Raw genomic sequence first — 14,432 nt, 5'->3', positions numbered from 1 at the left:
CACAGAGATTGTTGGTGCTGATCTCAACAGTACAGCGTCCAACTGAACTTGGCACAGAACCAGTGAGCAGTTGGGCAACCCAACTCCATCTGGCATACTGGAGAAATCATGGTGCTGGTCAGTCCCTCTCTTGGAAGATAAAGAAAAATCTCTCTGACCTCTGGAATGGTCTCAGTCAGTCTTGTGGGACCCTGAGGGAACTGGGATTGTTTAGTCTGCAGAAGAGAAGAATGAGGGGGGATTTGATAGCTGCTTTCAACTACCTGAAAGGGGGTTCCAAAGAGGAGACTTCTCAGTGGTACCAGATGACAGAAAAAGGAGTAATGGTCTCAAGTTGCAGTGGGTGAGGTTTAGGCTGGATATTAGGAAAAACTTTTTCACTAGGAGGGTGGTGAAGCACTGGAATGGGTTACCTAGGGAGGTGGTGGCATCTCCTTCCTTAGAGGTTTTTAAGGTCAGGCTTGACGAAGCCCTGGCTGGGATAATTTAGTTGGGAATTGGTCCTGCTTTGAGCAGGGGGTTGGACTAGATGACCTCCTGAGGTCCCTTCCAACCCTGAGATTCTATGATTCTTTCTCAGAGGACTAAGGGAAGCACTGGACTTCGAACCCAGAGAAGTATCTCGTGTCAGCTCCGAAGAAGAGCATGGAGCTGGATGATCTGTGGACATCCCCAGTGCCAAAGTAGGCCTCACGGACTACTCCACCTGCATTCCCTTTTGAAACACTCTGCAGATGGAGAACCTTCCTATAACATGCTCATCTCCCAGGCATAACAAACAGCACATGTGGGGGGTCGCTATTGGGGATATCCACCTCACACAACAGAATGTTTAAACCCCAAATGAGGGCATTACCCAGGGTAACGATCTATCCTAAATAACTACTACAAATTAAACCTAGGGGTATTGCTAAACAATACTGACCAACTATTAACTATATACAATAAAATACCAGAAAGCCTGAACTGAAGGGGTCAGGGTGGCACAGCCCTTAAATAGTCTAGGGAGGTGAGAGGACCTTAAATAGCTAAAGGGTAAGAAGACATGAGTACCACTCCTACAGGCACTGCTAGGCCAAGTTCTCTGGCTTTGGTGCAAGGGGCGTGTGCACATCTTAATGGAATACATACCTACAATCACTCAAAGAACTGCTGCTTGAACTCAAAGGCAAAATTCTTATCAAGACGAGTCTTTACTTTGCTGTTTCAATTTCACTCAAACACAACCCTTTACCATTAACTAAGTTGTCTAACCGTAGAAAGTAGGAGAGATTGCTCTCAACGGAACCACTTTCAGCATCCATCTAAATGATTAAGGATCATGATGGAACCAACAGTCACAAAAAGGAGAAGGGAAAAAAGAGCCCCAAGACTTTTTGCCCATCCTCTTTCCACAAAGGGAGAGCCCTTAAGTGAACTGAGTGTAACTTGCTGTAGTACATTTCATGTTCAAGATACTTCACAGCACTTGACAAACAGCAGTTTAAATAGTGTACCTTAGGTCAATGTAGAAGGCCTTGTAGATGGAGCAATAGCTTTCTTTCAAAGCCTTTGACATTAGAATCTATTTTATTAAGAGGTTAAAAGTTAACATTGCCTACGACAGAGGTTCTCAAACTGGGGGTTGGGACCTCTCAGGGGGTCGTGAGGTTATTACATGGGGGGTTGCAAGCTGTCAAGCTCCACCCCAAACCCCACTTTGCCTCCAGCATTTATAATGGTGTTAAATATATAAAAATGTGTTTTTAATTTATATGGGGGGGGGGGTCCACACTCAGAGGCTTGCTATGTGAAAGGGGTCACCAGTACAAAAGTTTGAGAACCACTGGCCTAAGATAAAGGTTATAGTCTTATTCTTTCAAAATCTAGTACGAGATTGTTAATTTCCATTACAGAAGCCATTGCAGACTGGCAGAAGAGACCTCAAGTTAACATTTTGCTACCAATATCAAATAAAATACAAAGTCAGTTTCAGTAAAGAAGTTTACAAAATTGTATTAAATAAATGATAGTTGTGATAGTCATTGGTGAACAACTTGGAACGCAAAGGCCTGTGACCAAAAAGTTACACCTTATGTTTATTTTAAACTTCAGTTATGTAGTTTTCCACTGAAAGATACACACTATATAAACACTTTAAAAAAAAAGTTAACATGATCAAGTGGACTGAACATGGGATTGGAAGCCAGAACTCTGAAGCTCTGAACTTGGCTCTAGTAACTTGCTATGGAAGCCTGAGCAACACTGAGTGTCTTAATTTCTCCAGCTGTAAAATGAAGATAATACTGCTGATGTGCATAAGTGTTCTGATTACCTAGTTAGTACTTTTATATTGGTAGTGCTTTACAAACACTAACATATATACATCAACAGATGTTACCCCATTACTGAATTAAATTCTGAATTTGTAGGATATTTCGGTTTATAAACAACTTCATATTTGGATTATCCTCTTAAATGCCACAGTGAGAGACAGAAAACAAGCTCCTCCAGAGCAACCTGCTGAAATGTAACTATAAATAACTACAATGATTAGTGACCTATAAATAGATGAGAGTTTTGAAGAGATGTTTGGATTGGAACAAAGCCCTTTTAGTTTTCTGCCTGATGCTCTTTCTAGTGTTGGTAAAATTCATATCATCCAATTGTCACATATTTCTAAACATAATTTTAAGATAATGATTTACAAATATGCATTTCTCCAGCACCTGGTGATACTTTAGACACTTATAAGATTTGCCATTACAAACATAGTTGCAAACTGAATACTTGTAACTGCATTTAATCAGTAGATTTTAGTTCAGAAAGGGACATGAATTTATTAAGACAAATTGACATATTAGTGCAACAGACCCTCACTACTTTCCAAAAGGGCCAATGCTACAGACATTTTTCTTGTGTTACCATACCTGTCTGTTGTAATGGTAAGTATATCTGTGTCCTTGCAGTACCGCTCTCCTACAAGTTTAATGAGCTTCTTCTTTGCATGGTCATCCAAGTTCAACTTGGAAAGCTTAACCTTGGAGTACAAGAGAAAACATCTTTAGTTCTTTTGCAGATCCAATCCACATACACACACAAGATGTTTTTAGAATTAGTTAGACAGCATCTTTTACTGAGGAATTAAGGGCCAGGAATTGAGATATGTGCATTCATAGAATTCTCCTTAAAAGCATTACTTGTCAAAAATATTTAAAATATAGACAAGGGACCATTTGAGAACAAAAAGTTTTGGGGTGAATTTGTCTGTCTCTCCTTTTATCCAGATGCAGAGAAAATAAAAAATGGGTATGTTTTGCAGATCACTAGGATTACTACTCAGATATTTCAAAGATGCTTGTCCTAAGTGTCTAAAACACAGGACGACACTAAAACAGATGCACTGACAAATGCAAGCAGCTGTAACACAGGCCACAGAGTTTTCCCCAGTAGTTCCTGCATCAAGCCTATAGTCCTTAGATGCATAGAAAATAGCTTTACAATGCATAAGCTGAAGAATCCAGCTAAGAGGAAATCAACCTGAATCTACTTATTATATACAGAACCTAAGAAAATGATAAGCTGGTACTAGTGGCTATAAAGTACTTGAATTCACTTTGGCAAATAATGGATTCACAGAATGCACCTGTACAAGGATACCAGATTTCAGGATGACAAAATTTTGTTGAGGAGTCATGGGAAAACATTAGAATCCACCAGTGTGAAAGGCAGTTGAGGAATTCGAGAAGGCATTACTGCTAATCAGCAATGGACTAATTCCTCTGAAAAGGAACAATGCAAGAAACAAGCAGCAGACATTGTAGCTCTTTGAGGGACTGCTCAAAGGTCAGAATCAGGGCTTGTCCATGAGGTGACTGTGTGCAGCAAGCTGGATTATAAATCTATGGTGCTCTAACCTGCTGTGCATTAACTGGCCATGTGGACCCTGCTTCTGTGCACTAAGAGTACCAGAATGTGCTGACAATTAAAGAAGATGCAGCGCTGTTGTAGTCGTGTTGGTCCCAGGATATTAGAGAGAGACAAGGTGGATGAGGTAATATCTTTTATTGCACCAACTTCTGTTGGAGAGAGACTGAAGCTTTCAAGTTCACACAGAGCTCTTTTTCAGGTCTGGGAAATTTACAGAGGCTATGTCTACACTACAAATTACTTCTGTGAATAATCCACACCCCAAAGCAACAAAGTTATGCCAACCTAAACACAGGTGTGGCCAGCGCTGTCGGTGGGAGAGCTTCTCCAGCCAACATAGCTACCACCTCTCTCAGAGGCAGGAGTTATTAAGCCGAGAAGAGAGCTCTCTCGTATCCTCTTAAAGCACCTTCACCAGAAGCGCTACAGTGGCACAGCAGCATTGGTGCAGCTGTGCCGCTGTAATGTAGACATAGCCTCAGTGTCACAGATAAATACAAGATGGGACAGATTGTTTAGTATAAGTAGATGACACACATTTCAAGGGACCATTCAAGGTGAAGTGGCCTGTTGACACCCCTCCAGCCAAAGGGAGGAAGGGAAGGGAAGGGTTTGTCAAGAAAAGGCAGACAAAACCCTCAGATTGAAGGCTTGTACACACTCATGCTTACTTTGGTATAACTCAAGTTGCTCTGGGGTGTGAAAAAGCCATCCCCCTGAGCAACATAAATTACACCGACCTAAGTGCCAGTGTGGACAGTGCTATGTTGGGGGGAGAAGCTCTCCCACTGACATCACCTCCCCAAGCGGTGGTGGCTGAGTAATTATGCCGACAGGAGAGCTCTCTCCCGTCGGCATAGGATGTCTGCACTAGCAGCACTACAGCTGCGTCACTGTAGCGATTCTAGTGTAGACTAGCCCTGAGTCAATGCTAGCTAAAGGGTTAAAAGAATTAGGAGACTTTAACAAACTTCAGGAAAAATGTACTAGATTAATAAGGAGTAGGATTAAATTAATGACTCAAGAATGGCTGAGGCACACAACTTGGAATATATGTCTTTAACCAACAAGGGAAAAAAAGGGACAAGGAAGTTTAGCACTAAAAATGTCACAGCACTAACTTCACATAACTTTTTACAAATACACAAAAGCTATGTTACCTGTTCTGGAGGTCATATGATTTAAGCAAAAATGACAATGCTACTGCAGAAGTCTGTTTTCCTCTATGTCCAGACTATGTAAGAACAATTTCTATAATTTTAGCAATGTGTAGAGAAGACAGGCTTACAGAGAAAATGGAAGTCTGACAGCATGTGACATCACAATCAAAATGTTTGACAAATGACCTAAATGTGGATTACCTGTATTTTGTTGCATGACACACCACAATTTATACATTTTATTTTAAACTGTACAATCCGTTTTAAACAAGGTCCTGTCTATAACTACGTTAAATGGTTTCTAGAAAGAAAACTAAAAAACACATTGTCACATGCAACTATAAATTCCCTCCACATGAATTTGAAACCTGGACCTTCAGATCCCACTACAAACCTTTAACAAATGCTGACCTCTATTTGCACTAGCCACTAGATGGGGACTCACCACACACAGTCTTGGGTTACACAACTACTTACTAGGCAAGCATTAGAATTTTGGACATCAGAAACATTGAGTTCTCGCCCTTGCTTTAGGAGAGGAATGTGGTGCAGTGACTGGAGATTGGATAACCAAAGCAGATATCTAGCACGTTCAGTCTAAAGGGTAATTTGAGTGTAAGAGAGCTCTAATCTCAGTACTGCCTGCAATTTCCTTATGCACTCTCTGTAAAGTTATTTGTAAGAAGGGGATCTTGACTACTTTTTAGTATCAGGATATGAGGTTTTAGTAATAAGGGCTGTGTAAGTGTATGGAAATATAAAAAGCAGTCAGATGTAAAATGTGAATTCTGTCTCTTGCTTACAGTATAGGGGGAGGGGATGAGAATTTCCTCCTATTGTTTAAGAGGCAGCCTGATTCACCCTAAAATCAGAATATTGCACATGATCCAGTACACTTGAGAGGTATGGCTCCATGCAAGACAGACATCAGCGTCTGCAAGAGTGGGTCTCATGTATGTTCAACACTATTTAAAAATGGAATCTCTTCCGGGGGAATGGCTATACCATCACAGAACACATTAAAAAAAGGTAATGAGTAAATACTTCTGCTCTCATGAGATTTTCTACTGGATCCTTAGGGTCTACAAAGAGCAGACTGAATGAGATCTTAGAAACCAAAGTTCTAAGTAGTTTAACTTTTCATTAAAGCTTCAACAATAAAAACCCTTCCCTAAGCCACCATTAGTAGAGAGGACATTTCTACTGCCAGTTTTAACACGTATTTTTGAATGACCGTCTTCAATTAAGTATTTTGTGACTAAAATTTTGGCAAACATTCTTTGTCAAATACTTCTTTTAAGAATGGGTCAGTGCTCCAGAAAGCTATCTGAATAGATTATGCTATGAGCTCTGAAGGGTTTCAGCGACTGGGTGGCAAACACACAACATGTTAGTCATGATTTTACAATGTCTATGTATGCTATTTATATACCAGGAGGTTCTGTTAAAGCAAGTTAGTGAACACCATCAACCCAGATCTCAGGCATTAGCTCTTATTTACCAACAATGCAAAACACTTCCATTGTAACATAGCAGTACTTTTCATACTACATTAGTTGTGGGGTATCAGTATCTGTTCTACTCGCATGTGCATAGTGTAATTATCCCAAACTCATGACAATAAACACCTTTATAGCATTCTCATATTACTGTGTTCCATAAGCAATATTTAACTGTCTGCTCAGTTTATGTTACAGGAAGTTAAAAAAAGATTTCATTTTTATTTCTGCTCATCCAGGGACGTGTTACTATAACAGACATTTTAGGCAGTTAGCTAGTTCAAGCAGAATATTAATGTTACTGTTTCCATCTATCAACTAGACTGCTCCATGCTGTTTTATGATAGTTAATATTTATAAACCATAGTATCAAATAGTGGATTATGTAAAATGACCGGATTATATTTTCAATCTTATAACACTAGGTTAAACTAACATCTGACAAGATTCCTATTTGAGATTAGACTCAAGCAAGTGCATTGAAGGAGGAGGGAATAAAAAATTGTGGGGACAAATTAAGATAAAGAACCTCAAATTTTTTCTTCAAAAACAATACAGTTCTGCACTTTTGTTTTATATAAATGTGCACATCATCAACAGAGGTTTCTTTATTCCATGGCACAATGGAAACTGTTGCAGCAAATACCTGCAAACTCATGATAGAATCTCAGTCACTGTTTGACCTAATGTCATCTGCTTTCCACCGTAACACCCCCACCCCCACTCCCACATACCAGGCAGATTATGTTGTCAGAAGATTAATCAGAGAACACTAAAGAGAATTAAATAATGAGGTCTCAGGCATGATCATTAATGCTTGTTAAGCCCATATGGCTGGCTGATTCATTTTTATTCTCTTTTTTTAGTTGAATGCTAATAAATAGCCACACACTGCCCTATAAACAGCATATCACATGCTAATATCAGAGGACACACATTTCAGCTAGACAGGACTTAATTGTAAAGTACAAAATTATTAGTTACTGACAAGTCAAATTCAGTTCCAATTCACAAATGTAGCAACTTGTATCTAATGGGCAGGTGAGGGGGGAAAAAACAGGATAGCTCAGGGAACTAGATAGCTCAGAAGTAAAGTGAACCATTATTCAAAGTTAGCATAATCTGATGGCTCTTCTATAGAATTATAGAACTCGGTGGTCTTCTGAAGTTTTTAAACGGGACCCATCCTTATTATACAACAGCCACTACAACAGAGCCCACTGTTGGGGGGCTCAGACAAAGGGCTAATACAAGGGTCGGCAATCTTTCAGAAGTGGTGTGCCAAATCTTCATTTATTCACTCTAATTTAAGGTTTCACGTGCCAGTAATACATTTTAATGTTTTTAGAAGATCTCTTTCGATAAGTCTGTAATATATAATTAAACTATTGTAAGTAAAGTAAATAAGGTTTTTAAAATGTTTAAGAAACTTCATTTAAAATTAAATTAAAATGCAGAGCCCCTTGGACCGGTGGCCAGGACCCAGGCAGCGTGAGTGCCACTGAAAATCAGCTCGCGTGCCGCCTTCGGCGCATGTACCATAGGTTGCCTACCCCTGGGCTAATATCTCAGCCACAAAGGCAATTCTAAAGATCAGGCTGAAAAATGACTATCTCTGTAGGTCTGTTAATACAGTGCTTTTCAACAGCACTAAGTTCATTCCACAAAAACAGAGAGAGATAATCAAAAGCCATTTTCTGCATTATACTTCACAACCCCAGAACCCATGTCTTATAATAGATGGTCACTGGCAGCATTCTGTCAGATCTGCATCATTACTCAGTATTTGGATTCTGACATCAAGAAGAATAATCACCAGAAAGAACTGAGATTTAAGGACATTTACATTTCCAAAAATCTAAAGTGTAGCAAAATGCTAAACCTATTCATAAAAAAAATAATTCATTTTTAAGATTTTTGGACTAGAGTGTTTCAATTTCACAAGTACCTTGTTTAAAATGCAAGAATAAAAACAATCACCCCTCCCCACACAAAGACATGAACACGAACACTGAGGCTAAGATTTTAAGAATAAGATCAGAGTACTAAATAATGCAGTTTTCTCGGGGTCTGAAGTTTCATATTGCCAGCTAGCCACTGGTCAACTAAAAGAAAGAAAGAAAAAAAAAAAAAGAAAACAGGTTTTGACAGACTTATGGAGAAGCTTGGATCCACAGCAAGAATACTGAGCATCTATTCCTGTAGGAATGACAGCTGCTACCACACCCCTGCCTGTCCCAAAGAAGTGTTTTTTGTTTTTTTTGTTTTGTTACCAGGCATCCACCATCTGGTCTAGACAAACGCATGAAGATAAGGCAGTCCCCAGCCTTCTTCCCACCACTGTCAGGAAGACTGTTCCTCCCACTTATAAAGGGAGACTGCTTCTGCTGAGACTAGCACTACCACATCACATTGGCAAATGGGGTTATTAGACGTGCAATGTTACATAGGCTTGAGTACTACAAATTTACCACCTCAGTTCATTTACATTGCCTATGAAACCACTAGTTTTAAGCTGCACATAGACATCTGGATCTCTTAAACTGTGGTGAGCAATTTTCACATTAGCTTCTGAACTGAAATATTGAGCCCTGCTGTCTTTATGCTCTTGCGTTGATTGTTACAGACCTGATTCAAAGCCCATTAAAATCTATAACTATTTTGACACACAAAGTCCTACAACACTCTAGCCTCTCAAGGCAGAACTAATGGTATTCAGATAAAACATCTTAATTTAGGTTTCTGTCAAAAGAAAAAAACAACAACAAAAAACAAGCTTCCATCACCACCGGGATTAAGAGATCCCCTTCATCCTTACAACCACTCCCCGGCCTCCACATCCCTTTCACCCAAGAGCTACACTCCAACTTCTCAGCCGCCATGTATCAGCACTCCAAAGTAAGCAATCACCAGAGCCAGATGCCCAAGTATCAGTCTGCAGGGCAAGCTGCAAAAAGCCATCTAACAAATGATGTAATACCACCCCCCCCCACCACACACACACACACACACACACACAGAGGGAGAAGTCAGATGAACAGGACAACACTTCTACAGGTACTTCCTTACCATTGAGAATTTCCCTCCATTACAGCCCACACATCTCTCATTCAGCCAATCCTCATCACCCCAACCACAGGAAATGGAGATACCCTGGTTGAGGTAGCATGCCCTTACTACCGCTTTCCCCACCCCAAACCCAAAAAGTACACACAAGCCTTTACGATTTCAAAACCAAATATACCCCATCTCATGCATCCCAAAGACCTGCCACCCCGAGGGAAGTTAGTTTATACTAGAGGCACTGGTCTTGATTCTCCATACTTAGGATTAAGCTCCATTTTACACAACTTCCTTATTATGTATGAAAAACAGTGTATCCTTCCCAACATTACAGCACTTAGAGTGCAAAATGAATAATCAAGTCTGTTTATAGTTTAAAAATAGGGTCATTCAAGAAATTTAGCATCCCTCTCAGTCTTTTCTTTGTCCCAAATGATCTTTGTGGAATAAGACATCCATGAGATTGCAGAGCCATTGGCCATTATCTTTGAAAAATCATGGCGATCGGGGGAGGTCCCGGATGACTGGAAAAAAGCTAATGTAGTGCCCATCTTTAAAAAAGGGAAGAAGGAAGATCCAGGGAACTACAGGCCAGTCAGTCTCACCTCAGTCCCTGGAAAAATCATGGAACAGGTCCCCAAGGAATCAATCCTGAACCACTTAAAGGAGGGGAAAGTGATCAGGAACAGTCAGCATGGATTCACCAAGGGCAAGTCATGCCTGACTAACCTAATTGCCTTCTATGACGAGATAACCGGCTCTGTGGATGAGGGGAAAGCAGTGGATGTACTATTTCTGGATTTTAGCAAAGCTTTTGATACAGTCTCCCACAGTATTCTTGCCAGCAAGTTAAAGAAGTCTGGGCTGGATGAATGGACGGTAAGGTGGATAGAAAACTGGCTAGATGGTCGGGCTCAACGGGTAGTGATCAATGGTTCCATGTCTAGATGGCAGCCGGTATCAAGTGGAGTGCCCCAAGGGTCGGTGCTGGGGCCGGTTTTGTTCAATATCTTCATTAACGATCTGGAGGATGGTGTGGACTGCACCCTTAGCAAGTTTGCAGATGACACTAAACTGGGAGGAGTTGTTGATACACTGGAGGGTAGGGATAGGATACAGAGGGACCTAGACAAATTAGAGGATTGGGCCAAAAGAAATATGATGAGGTTCAACAAGGACAAGTGCAGAGTCCTGCACTTAGGACGGAAGAATCCCATGCACTGCTACAGACTAGGGACCGAATGGCTGGGTAGCAGTTCTGCAGAAAAGGACCTAGGGGTTACGGTGGACGAAAAGCTGAATATGAGTCAACAGTGTGCCCTTGTTGCCAAGAAGGCTAATGGCATTTTGGGTTGTATAAGTAGGGGCATTTCCAGCAGATCAAGGGATGTGATCATCCCCCTCTACTCAGCACTGGTGAGGCCTCATTTGGAGTACTGTGTCCAGTTTTGGGCCCCACACTACAAGAAGGATGTGGATAAATTGGAGAGAGTCCAGCGGAGGGCAACAAAAATGATTAGGGGGCTGGAGCACATGACTTATGAGGAGAGGCTGAGGGAACTGGGATTGTTTAGTCTGCAGAAGAGAAGAATGAGGGGGGATTTGATAGCTGCTTTCAACTACCTGAAAGGGGGTTCCAAAGAGGATGGATCTAGACTGTTCTCAGTGGTAGAAGATGATAGAACAAGGAGTAATGGTCTCAAGTTGCAGAGGGGGAGGTTTAGGTTGGATATTAGGAAAAACTTTTTCACTAGTAGGGTGGTGAAGAACTGGAATGGGTTACCTAGGGAGGTAGTGGAATCTCCTTCCTTAGAGGTTTTTAAGGTCAGGCTTGACAAAGCCCTGGCTGGGATGATTTAGTTGGGTTTGGTCCTGCTTTGAGCAGGGGGTTGGACTAGATGACCTCCTGAGGTCCCTTCCAACCCTGAGATTCTATGATTCTATGATACAGTTAAACTTATCTGAAATCTTATCTTGCCCATAACTATAACCAAGGTTATTAATAATTGTATCTAATATTTTTGTAATTATAATAGGCCACAGATAGGGTCGTAACCACCAGTCACCACTGTTCCTGTATTGCTAATTTGCATACAACAATTCTACTTGTTGTAAAGAGTCAGTCATATGAGGGGGACTGGACACGCGTCAAGAGTTCTCACTGGTTGATTACTTAGCCAGTCTGTTGCTGCTCTCTAGAAGATTCCATTTCCACATAATAGCTTGGGCATCAGTGCTACTGAACTCCACTGCATGCTGAGACAGCACAGCCATATAGGGTAACCCTTAAAGCCAAAAGACACTGGGATTAGGTTCTCCCTGTTCTCCTCTCCCCCACTGCCTCACATACCATTGTCTGATTAACTCAGCCCTCTACACAAGTAGGTCAAATTAACTGCAAATTAAGAGCCAAGTTCACCAGTACCCTCAGCTATCTGCTTTGGACAGCTTTGGTGTATTGGAATCTGCCCTCAAACTAAAGTTTTAAAAATTATTTAATGTCAACACGACATCACAAAGTAGTGTTCCTTGTTTAGTGTATGACATTTTCAATTATAAAGATTCTAAGACAAAAAATTAAGTTAAAATGCAGTTAAGCTTAAAAGTAGATTTCAGTAACTGGAGAGGGATGGGGGTGGGGGGAATAAACTATCACAACAATGCTTTAATTATCTTAAAACCATTACAAACCCAGGAAATTGAGAGTTAACAGTTGTACTGCAGAAATCCAAAGATATTAGTGTAAGAAATGCACACTTAAGGCATCCAATAAAAACTTAACTCTCCCTTGCATTGGCAACACAAGGGAAAAAATACAAAAAAGTATAATACATTTTAAAAAAATCAATTTAATCTGATCTGGGACCACAAACACTGAAATGCCTTAACCATAATCATATGGTTATTGCAGGATGTCACTACAAGGTAGAGCTAAGGTTATATGCATGCCTTAACTGTGTATCTCTATCTTACATATGAAAAAAATTCAGAAGTGTTAACTAATTCAGTTACCTTAGTTTGTAATGCTTTATTTTTGGGATAATTACAACACCTCTGGAATATTTTTAATCCCACCCCCACCCCATTATTCACAACCTTAATTCCATTTTAATATAGTTGTAGGTCCTGGAATATTAACAAAGTCATAACTATATTAGGACCACCGAGATAATAGTTGAATAGTTACAGCACTTATATTTAATGAGAATAGAGAAAACAGTTTTTTAAACACTACTTTTACCCAAAATAAAATAGTAGAGGAAAAAGTAACACTATTTCTGCCATCCTGGCCCCAAGAAGGATTACACTGTTTTCACATCTCTAGGACAGGATACCTGCTTTCCATGTTTTAACTCATAAAACAGAAGAGTTTTGTCTGTGAACTCCTGAATAGCAAACTCTCAGAGAGGTGAATTAAAGCTCTTTGATAATGACTCACTTTGCCCTTTCTGTTCTAGCTGAGTAAGCTATCACTCAAATGCTCTAGTCCTCCAGCAAAACCAGGTATGAGTTTATATTCTGCCATTTCTGGGGTAAATATCAAGCAGAATTAAAAATTATATTATGAAATGTCTTCTGTTTTACTATAACTCCTTTCCCCTTTGTAAGTCACCGTGAAGACAAAGAATAAAATACCTGAAATGACTGCACTCCTAGGACTAGATTTCTGTTTTTGGGAACAGTTCCAATCCAAGCTTTTGTTACTATCACATTCTAGCAAATTAATAATGAGCATCACGAGTCAGAGCACATTAACCTGATGACATTAGATTAGAAAGCATGAGAGATTAATTAGAAAGCTGTTAAACAGATCCCTATGGCCACAACACAAGTTAACTCATTATAATAAAAAGTTTCTCATTGTAATAAGTCTTACAGTTATAGCAAACAAATGAAAAAATGCAAAAGCAATAACGAATGCTAAAAGATATCAGGCCCACAAAATGCCAGTCATTGGTTAGATATTACTTAAATAAGATTCCTTAACCCAAGGAATAACAAAGACTTTGACTTTATCAAGCTTGATGGCATTTCTGTTTCTAAAATAAATTCATGTGGCTGATAACTGTATCTCTGTCTGCCTTATGGAAGGTTTGAATGGGCAGGAAGTATGTCACTTTGGCTTTACTTTAAACTGCTCCTCACTTATATCTGATACAGGTCATACTAATATGAATGAGTTTCCACATGTTGCTCTATATTTAAAGTAAAGTAATCTACTGCCTTTCATTTGAGGCTCAATTGCAACACTTCTTGAGAGAGCTTGAAAAATGCCTTTGTTGTTTACTAAAATATAGTACTTACTCTTAAAGTCACCACTCTTGCTTTGGGATTACGAACAGATGGCCCTGCTGAAACATAATCTACTGTCTCAATTTCAATAGGAAAATGCTGCTCACATTTCTCATCACTGTCCAATACAGTTGGCCACTCGGTGCAGAAATCTGAGGGATACAAAAGTAACGTTTAAAAAAAATTGTTGCTTACCTGTATTTATAGTTTTAAAGAATTTTTTTGTATATTTATAGGGAAACCATATTCCCTTACGTAATGAAAACATAAAGCTGTTATTGGTTTACAAGCATCACAACAATATTTCTTCACTTTTGAAATCAGCTCATCAACTTCATGCTGGAAGAACCCTTTCCAGATGTCCAGAAGAAAAGATGGGCTTTGGAGAATATTCTAAAGGCTAATAGCAGAGCTGGGTGGGATACTCACAAATATTTGAGAATTTTATTATATTTATATATCTTATATTTGAGAAGTCTTTTCCCCTCCCATCTCAAATCAAGAAAAA

At 39.7% G+C, this 14,432-nt stretch overlaps 2 protein-coding genes across 3 annotated transcripts in view; one reads left to right on the top strand and one right to left on the bottom strand.

Annotated features, from left to right (window-relative positions):
- LOC123354280 (potassium voltage-gated channel subfamily KQT member 1-like) overlaps positions 1-14,432 on the top strand; it is an 824,442-nt gene that overhangs the window by 12,182 nt on the left and 797,828 nt on the right. The gene's annotated exons all lie outside the window — the stretch shown is intronic.
- The window catches only part of MRPS35 (mitochondrial ribosomal protein S35), a 62,516-nt gene that overhangs the window by 32,495 nt on the left and 15,589 nt on the right, over positions 1-14,432 (bottom strand). For both annotated transcript variants that reach the window (XM_044996146.1, XM_044996156.1), the window contains exons 5-6: positions 13,937-14,076; positions 2,910-3,019 (exon numbers count right to left, since the gene is read on the bottom strand). In XM_044996146.1, the coding sequence (XP_044852081.1) occupies positions 2,910-3,019; positions 13,937-14,076 (250 nt within the window). The remainder of the gene's footprint in view (positions 1-2,909; positions 3,020-13,936; positions 14,077-14,432) is intronic.

The sequence above is a fragment of the Mauremys mutica genome, chromosome 1, assembly GCF_020497125.1.
Source record: "Mauremys mutica isolate MM-2020 ecotype Southern chromosome 1, ASM2049712v1, whole genome shotgun sequence".
Lineage (NCBI taxonomy): Eukaryota > Metazoa > Chordata > Testudines > Geoemydidae > Mauremys > Mauremys mutica.
Note: the sequence above shows the minus strand (reverse complement) of the source record. Positions and strands in the feature narration are given on the sequence as shown.